Source organism: Vigna unguiculata, chromosome 4 (genome assembly GCF_004118075.2).
Source record: "Vigna unguiculata cultivar IT97K-499-35 chromosome 4, ASM411807v1, whole genome shotgun sequence".
In the NCBI taxonomy this organism is placed as follows: Eukaryota; Viridiplantae; Streptophyta; class Magnoliopsida; order Fabales; family Fabaceae; genus Vigna; species Vigna unguiculata.
In genome coordinates this window covers 15,674,232-15,683,176 of record NC_040282.1, presented here as the reverse complement: position 1 = coordinate 15,683,176, position 8,945 = coordinate 15,674,232, and the positions used below count along the sequence as shown (strand labels likewise).

The following is an 8,945-nucleotide window of genomic DNA, read 5'->3' as shown; positions in this document are numbered from 1 at the left end:
GAGAATAAATCCTATTAGAAAAATGATTTTATGTCTAACTATCACCAAACTAATTTATAAAGTGATATTTATCCTCATTTATATATAATATAACTTTTTATCTTTTATTTTTTGTTGACTTGTTTTAAAATCATATATTCAAAAATATATTTTGAATTTCTTATTTCTAGAAATTTGTAATTTAGTCAATCAATTAAATAATTTAAATAATTATGAATTAGACAATTCAAAAGATCTCTAAATTATACAATTTAAACTGATTTTTCAAATTATCCAAAATCATATTCTTGATTGGATTGTTCAAAACTTTATTTCAAATACGTAATTCAAAACATAATTTTGAATTAAATAAATAAGGATATAATGACAAAAATAATTTAGTCATTTTATTATATTACGGGTGGTAAAAGAAAATACGAGGGGCGCAGGAAGAAAATGTCGAGAATAGTTTCTCTTGTCCCGAAACACAGTCCTTACAACAAACGAAAGCCCAAAAACGAAGACAAACAAAATCCAAGGGTTTTAGGAAGAAACAAGAGAGAGATTGGAACTCTCCTGTTCTGAAGTGATTCATTCCACTTCTCTGCTATGAAGTTCCTTCAATCTCTCATTGGTATCTTCTTCTTCTTCTTCTCCGTGTTCTACTACTTCTTCATTTTCTTGTACAAACTTTTTTTCACAATCTCATTTTCTCTTTCTTTTCGCTTTCCATAGCTCGATCACGTTATGCAGCTTTTTTCACAGTCTCGGTTTCTCTTTCTTTTCTCTTTCCGTAGTTCAATCACGTCATGCTGCGCGTGTCGGGTCACTGAATGGGGTTTCTGGACTCCGATTCTTCGCTGTTTCCACTGAAGAGTACGCCAAGAGAAACTATGCAAACAACGTTTCCGAGTACAACACTGTTTTGGGCTCTCTCACTGCACAAAGAAGGTTTTGTCTCCTTTTTTTTTAAATAAAAAATGGGTTAATTAATTATTTTGAGCATCCCATTTGTTTGAATTTTGCCAAGTTTGAATTTTTGTATGAGGGGTTTATTTGGTAGGAATTTCTTGCTGAGAGATGTGTATCATGATATGATGCTTGATGGGGTGAAACCTACGCGCGACACTTTCCATTCCCTTGTTGTTGGAACTATGAAAGGAGCTAGGATGCAAGATGCTTTCTTCTTCGTGGACCAAATGAAAACTATGGGTTTGCTCCCTGATGTATGTACTGTTTTTATATCATTATTCATAATTTTTGCTTGAATAGTTTTCCATTTTGGGTGTGACGAGGTGTTGGAATGGAGCTATTGATATTGAATGTAATACTTGAATTTATATGCTGAGAAAGGGGTGCTTAACAAATTTAGGTTGATCATCGCCTTGCAGAAATCGATATCATTGCTTGATATTCAATTTGGTACTACTGGCATATAATGAGATCTGAAGTTGAGATATTGAACTAGTTTTGTTGCTTTCCCCGTGTTTATTAACAAGGGGAAGGGATAAGAGTGGAATGATTATACTTGAAAGTATTGTAGTTCGATATCTTTAGTTTGCTGCGTTGAACTTTTATTTTCTGGGTCTCTTCCTTTTATAATAACTTTTAGAATTTAGAATATGGACACTCTTGAGTGATAAAAGAAGGTTTTGAGGTTCTTTTATTCTGTATAGTCTTTTCTGCGTTTCCGTGCTATTGTAGATCAGAAGATACTTTTGTTATTTTTGTACACATTTTTGCATGAAAAGGTTGTTGGGAGCTTGAATGTGTGTCCCATAATGATTTTGTCTAGTAGTTTGTATCAGCAGATGCCATTAGGCCACAAAACATTTTGATGTGTAATTTGTATATCCTCTATGTAGGTCTATGACAGTTGTTTCATGTTGATGACGTAGGTTACTTTGTACAACTTTCTGATTTCGACTTGTGGAAAATGCAAGAACTCTAATAAGGCTATTCAGGTACTTATGACTATTGCTTATAGTCAAGGATTTGAAGTATTACTATTTGTGTTTATTGCTTCTTTCTCTTTAGATATATGATTTATTTGTTTTTTGTATGAAATGAAGATTTTGGAGGAAATGAAATGCATGGAAGTAAAGCCTAATGTACAAACCTACATCTGCTTGCTAAATGCTTGTGCTGCTGATGGACGCATAGACCGAGTGTATGTTGCATCTACTTCTTACACTATCTAATACTTTACTATAAATTACTTTTGCCCTTAATTCCTTCTCTCTATAATTCCATTGTCTGTTTTTTACAATGCTTGTTGTTTTATTTTAAAACAGTGTTATGAAATTCTACTCTTAATGGCCTAACAAGTAAAACCTGATTTTCTACAAGATAATTTTTTTCCTTGTCTTTTGAGTAACGTAGGAGGTTTCGCTCTTCTAGTTGTCTGTTTTTTAGTACAAAGTGTATATCAGCATCATCAACTCGTCACTTAGATATATTTTTATTTTTTTGGAATATTTAAATTATATTTATTGAAATGTATTGATCCAGGTATGCAATTGTCCGTGATATGATAGCTGCTGGTCTGGGATTGAACAAGTTCTGCTATGCTGGGCTTATAGTTGCACACAAGAATAAGACACCTCTTGCTGATGATTTTTCTGCAAAAGTAGTTATCATACCTATCTTTTTATTTGGAATCGTATATGCTGTATTTATCCAGTGATGTCTAAAACTTTTATTCTGTGGAAAAAGGTCATTGAGTTTGTGGAGAAGTCAAAGATGTGGTCTTCAGTTGAAACCAACAGTGCCAATGCTGAGAATGTGATGATGGGTGTTACTGATGAAGAATTATACAACCTACCAACAGCAGAATATATTCATAGGCGTGGAGGGTTTTTGAATCTACCATTTACAGCTTATCACACTGCATTTCATGCTGCTGCAGACCTAAAAAATGTTGAGGTATTAAGTGTCATGTCATGCATGTTAAAGTTTGAATGCTGTTAAATAATTCTTTTTACCATGCTTCTGCTTTATTATTCCAATGCCATTTGTTTGTATGTGGAATGAAATCATTCAACCATATGACTTCAAGATGTTGGATTTAATTATCAGCAGCATTAAGTCCTGTAAAAATTGGTTGCATGTGATATTTGAATATGGACATAAGTTGGTGTCTGTTGAATATAGACAAAATAGGATTTGAGATTAATCTCCCTTGTGTATAAACCACACATAGGGTAATCTATTTATAATAAAGAGCTACAACTAAAAAGAGTAACTAAAAATAAATAGAGTAAACAAAAGATATTATTTGATATTGTGATTAACAATATCTTAACAATATCTAAACAATATTTAACCGTGTCCATTGCAGATCAGGATCCATTTTCTCGGTTAATTTTTTTACTGTATATTTCTTTTAAATAATATTTACACCCTTCATTTTCATTGACTTACCTAGTTACTACCACCAAGAAAAATTGGTATTATCTTATTTTCTGCTAAACAAATGTGCATATTAATCTTCCTTTTTTACGGAAACCCTTTTAAAAGTTCTATTGTTGTTACACTCTGTATTGACCCGAAAATGTGGATTAGATGTATAATAGTTATATGATTTAAGGTAACCAATAGATTATGTTTTCTCATTGCCTCGTTGGACACTAGTAAGTTGAGTTAGAATATTGCCATAAGAAATTTGTTAACCTTACCTTGTGTTTGGATGAAACATTTCAACAATGTTGAGAAATTGAAATGCATTGTATTTGAATTGCTTATAATTAAATTTCCTTTATTTTCTAAATAACTTGTTTAGATAAAGAAATTAAAATACCTTACATTTCAATTTTTTGTTTAGATAAAATAATTGAATTTCTTGTGAGATAAAATTTCATTTTAACAATATTATTTTAGGTTTAATTATGTTGAGTTCATGATAAATTTGAAAACGGGCTTGACGACCCAAATGGATAGAGCTGACCCGATGACTCAGCTAGGCCGGAAAACCCAAACAGGCTAGGTTGGGTCGGCTTGACGATCTAGACAAGCTTGATTAGCCTAACGGCCCATACAGGTCAGTCATGTCTGTCAAGTTCGTCAACCCAGCCCGACCCAACTCGTCTAGGTTGTTGGCCCGACTTGGTCCCACTAGGTCGTCAAGCCTGTCCGACCCATCTGGGTAGTCAGACCCATTTGTGTCATCAGGCACACTCGACATGTCTGTGTCGATGGGCCAGCCCGACCTGGCAAGGTCGTCGGGCCAGTCGGTATCACCCAGGTCGTCGGACCGGTCGAGCTCGTCTAGGTCGTTGGGCCTGCCTGACTCGTCTGGGTCGTCAGGCCTGGCAAACTTATGTGGGTCATCGAACCCACTGACCTGTCTTGGTTGTCAGGTCAGTTCGGCCCGTCTTTTTCTTCGAGTTCAACCGATTTGTCTAGGTCGTCATTCCTGTTTAGGTCATCAGGCCTGCTAGACCCGTTGATGTCATCGGGCCGTCCTGGTTCGTTTGGGTCGTTGGGCCAACTCGACACATCATGTTTGTTGGGCTTGCCCGGGCGGTGTGGGTTGTTGGGCTTGACCAACTTGTTTGAGTTGTCAAGCCCACCCAACGCGTATGTGTCATCAGGTCACCCTGGTTTGTCTAGGTTGTCGGGCCCGCCCGACCCATCTGTGTGGTCAGGTTGGTCCGATCTGTCTGGATCGTTTGACCAGCCCAACTTATCATGGTTGTCGGGTTTGCCGAGTCTGTTGAGTGAGAAGAATTTCAAATTCCACATTTTTTGAGGGTATTTGAATTTCTTCTAATGTAGCTAATTGAAATACTTCAGAAAAATGCATGCATTTTAAATGCTTTTTAATTTCTCTATCAAAACAAAGCATTTCATTACAAAGAATTTCAAATTCTCCAAATAAATGAATCACCCTCTTGAATTGCCTCATCCAAACACACCATTATAGTTTTTATAGTTTCATTTCTATGAAGGCTTTATGAAGTTGTTTGCATGCACAAATTGTATTTATTTAGATAATGTGTTGTACGACATTAACATATAAATTTCATCATTACTTTATGTTATCTAGAGATTTATATTCCAATACGTAAAATAAGTGGAATTTCTGGATGGCTATTAAAGGAAGTTTTCTGCCAATTTAGTTGATGATAGGTTGTATCACATCCGAATATCATATTTGAATTTTTGTTTTTTGTGATGGTAACCTCCCCCTTCCTACCACCCTGTATTATAAAACTTGGAAAAGGAAATTCCAATGGATTGCAGGTTCGTGTGTATTTCAAAACAGGCCATTTTAATGTGTTTGTCAAAACAAGTAGAGTTCATCTTGAAAATAAAGGCTTCGGAAATCTTCAATAATTGAATTTGATCACCTTCTTTCTTCACTTTTATATTTTTGCACCATTATTTCTTCACTTGTTATGGTATGTGGTTCCATCACTTATGAATTCTTTCTCTCCGTGCACCTGAACTGTTTGGCATTTTTTGTTTTGACTTCCTATTCCAAATTGATTTTATTTTCTAAGCTGCTATTTTTTTTCTTTTTTCTTTTAATTTATCTTTTAATATATGCATGTTTGCTCTAATTGTGGCAGTTGACGAACACACTATTGGATATGCTCAACAAGGATGGAAAAACTCCTGATGTCTTTATTATGATGCAAGTAATCAGGTAATCAATTAAGGATATCCTCTTTTTGCTAATGCCCCTAGTTGAGGGAAAGGAAATCAAATTACAAAAATGAAAGTATTGATGCTGAGAAAGTTGTTGAATAGGCGTTTTCCTCGAGTAACTCCTTTCCTTGTTACCCTTTCTGGAACTTACCTACTAGTATGAAAAATGAATGGTATTTTCCGTTTGTGCATTTGACAGTTAAAATCAAAGGGAAGTTAGAAGTCCCTAGGAAAGTAGTTATATAAATGTGGTTAACATGTAAATAATTTCTTTGATTCCATTGATTCTTTTGAAGGATGATGTCTTTGGTTAGATAAAATGTTCCATTTGCAATATCAATATCATTTAGTTCGTTCAAACCAAAAAGTATTGATGCATATATATATATATATATATATATATATATATATGTATGTATGTATATATGAACACACTGTTTTTCAATCTAAAACTTCAACTAACTTTTTTCTTGCTCTAGAATGGATCCTTCTGTTTAATTGTACTGGTATCTGTTTTCCTGATGCATTATTAAAAGAAGTCAGTTTATCTGTTTACATTTATTATGCAGGTGCTATTGTCATGCAGGAGATATTGACCTTGCTCTTCAAACATTTGAGACTCACATAAACGAGGGAAGGCCTATTGCTGCAGAACTTTTTGTGGTGAGTTTTTGAAGTGTTTTTAGGATTTTCAATGCCAAGTATTGTATCTCAAAGCTTATTATTCTTGTTCAAAGGATCTTGAGGATGATGTAAGTAGTATGGATAAACACCCTTCTGGCAGTGGTGTGACACATACAAGTAAAAAGTGCCAGTTTTCTAGTCATGCATCTAACGCATGGTACATGTAGTTGAAAATTTGTTTGACCCTTACCTCGTTGAACACTGCTGCGTATTGATTTTTTTTAAAACAATTTGCATAAAATGCATATTGACTTAACGTGACTGCAGACCCTTGCAGAAGGGGCAATGACTGGGTACACTGAGAAAGGAATGCAAATTGCTCAAGATATTCTGGTAGGTCATCTTAGCTTCGTCATCAACTTTGTCACAGTGTGATTTATCTGATCTGTTTAAGGACTTAAAATATTATTTTATAAATGTAGGTAAGGATGAACGAAAGAAATTATTTTGTGAATAGCAAATTGGGAAGTGAGCTCCTGCTTGTAGCTGCAGGAGAAAAGGTATTGAAACTTTATCTCATTACTAGCTTGATACACAGTTTTATTTGTTCTCTGGAATTTATAATATGTATTTTGTTCTTATTTCTTAAATGGTAGACCGGGGATATACCACTGCTAACTACATATGGGACATGATGCGAGTTCGGAAAATTAACCCTTCATTTCCTGCAGTAGAAGCATATTACCAAGGCTTAAAAGTGAGTTATTCGCCTCTGTAGACCATCACGTTCTTTTATGTTCTTTGAAATAATTTTTCTTGATAGTTTGTATTATTCATCTTAGTGTTAAAAAGCTATGAATCATACACCAAAGGTTGCAATTTGTTTTATCTAGATTGGGTATATTAATTAGTATGAGCTGTGATCCGCTTTCATTAAACAGGTCCTTTTGCACAATCTTGTTTTTTGTCACATTGCCAAGAGTTCAACACTCCTCTAGTATATTTAGTACTGGAAGTGATTCATCATTTTGCACGCAAAGGAGAACACTGAGTTTTTATTGAATTCACTTTTTTTAATTGTTTTCTAATGGTCACACATGTTATAATCAAGCTATATCTTCCAATTGAATGTACCAATGATGCTCACTACTTTGTTTGTGAAATTGCAGGATCGAGAGATACCTGAAGATGATCCAAGACTTCTTATGGTTTCTAAAACATATGACAGAATGAATAGATTCGGGAACAGACCAACTTAAAGTCATACTACTGAAGTCATCAGAATTATTTGTTTGATTCATGTATGGCATGGTACGTAGATCCCATTGTACTTTAGGAGATTATGTAGAGCACTTTTTACCATTTTCCAACATTTGATAGATCAAGGTTTTCTTTTTTGAAATAATTATTTCTTTGTAATACGAGGTACCATTGATGTTAAGTTATTATTTCAATGTCAATGTCAATGTCATTGCAGACTCTAAAGTTGGCTATAAATTGTAATTTACATTGATAATTGTTTGCTTCACCTCCATTGATACCCCAAGAAGGAAGAAAATGTCATTACTTAGTGAGGAAGAGTATGTTACATATTCTTTCATTAATAGTATTGTTTTGAGAACTTAGAGAACAGTATCATCGAGATTGAGAGCTTGAAAACTGCACTGTTTATTAGTCATTATTATTCACGCTTGGTTAGTGTAATTTTAGAATCCATGGTTGGATGTGATTAATTGTTATTCCTCTAGTGTATATTTAGACATCCAGGTTTGAATGGTTTTGTAGGTGTTAGACTTGTTTATTTTGCTACTTTTATATTATTTGAGGTATCTAAGACCATGTTACGTTGTTATGTTGTAGTTTACCAAGATTATGTTTGAACGAACTTTTTCCATAAGAATAAGGAATTTTAAGTGGCTAATTTATCTTTATAAAAAAATTGAAGTATTTTGAAATAGAATGTGTAACATCCCAGTTACGAGTTTAAACCATCAAACAAAATATCTCATTTGATAGTTCACATCACATAGAATTCAAAGATATAAACAGTATAAAAGAAGAGTAAGCTACTGACATAACTCAACTACAAACAAAAAGGTATACACATACAAATAGGTAAGGATTTACTCAATTAATAGAGGGACTATTTTTTGATGGATGCAAACTGGTCTTTTTAAACAAATGTTTCTGTGGTTATTTTGTTAATATTTATAGAGATTATATATATTTTTTCAATTGACAATAATGTTATGCTTTGTCATAAGTACTTTTATAATTATTACTTGAGATAACTAAGTAAATATTAACTATGTTATCAATGTTATTTAGAAGAAATTTTCACTTGATATTAGAAAAATTAAAAGGGTTAAATATGTTTTTGGTTTAATATTAAGTCCAAAATTATTATATTTGAGTTGTTTATACTGTTTGACATATTTTTGCTTTAATATTAAGTCCAAAATTATTATGAAACGCATTTGAAATGTCAAATAAACTTAATAAAATTTGATTAAAAAGATTAAATTCACGTATTTCAAAAGATGAAAGATTAAATTGGTTCAAAATTTTAAAATGAACTAATTCCAAAATTTACGGAAAGTTAAGAAACAAAAATATTTAACCCAAATTAGAAAGAATACTCAATTAGCAACATTGAAAAACAGAACATGAGTTGATATATGCATAAACAA

At 33.2% G+C, this 8,945-nt stretch overlaps 1 protein-coding gene across 1 annotated transcript; it reads left to right on the top strand.

The window, feature by feature from the left end:
• Positions 1 to 455: 455 nt before the first annotated feature.
• On the top strand, positions 456 to 7,783 carry LOC114180380 (pentatricopeptide repeat-containing protein At4g35850, mitochondrial). The gene is made up of 13 exons (XM_028066689.1): positions 456 to 613; positions 777 to 930; positions 1,043 to 1,205; positions 1,878 to 1,943; positions 2,052 to 2,149; positions 2,491 to 2,608; positions 2,695 to 2,904; positions 5,553 to 5,629; positions 6,201 to 6,294; positions 6,583 to 6,648; positions 6,738 to 6,817; positions 6,913 to 7,012; positions 7,425 to 7,783. The coding sequence occupies exons 1-13, from the start codon at positions 589 to 591 to the stop codon at positions 7,512 to 7,514; spliced, it is 1,341 nt and encodes a 446-aa protein (XP_027922490.1). The 5' UTR covers positions 456 to 588; the 3' UTR covers positions 7,515 to 7,783.
• Positions 7,784 to 8,945: the final 1,162 nt, after the last annotated feature.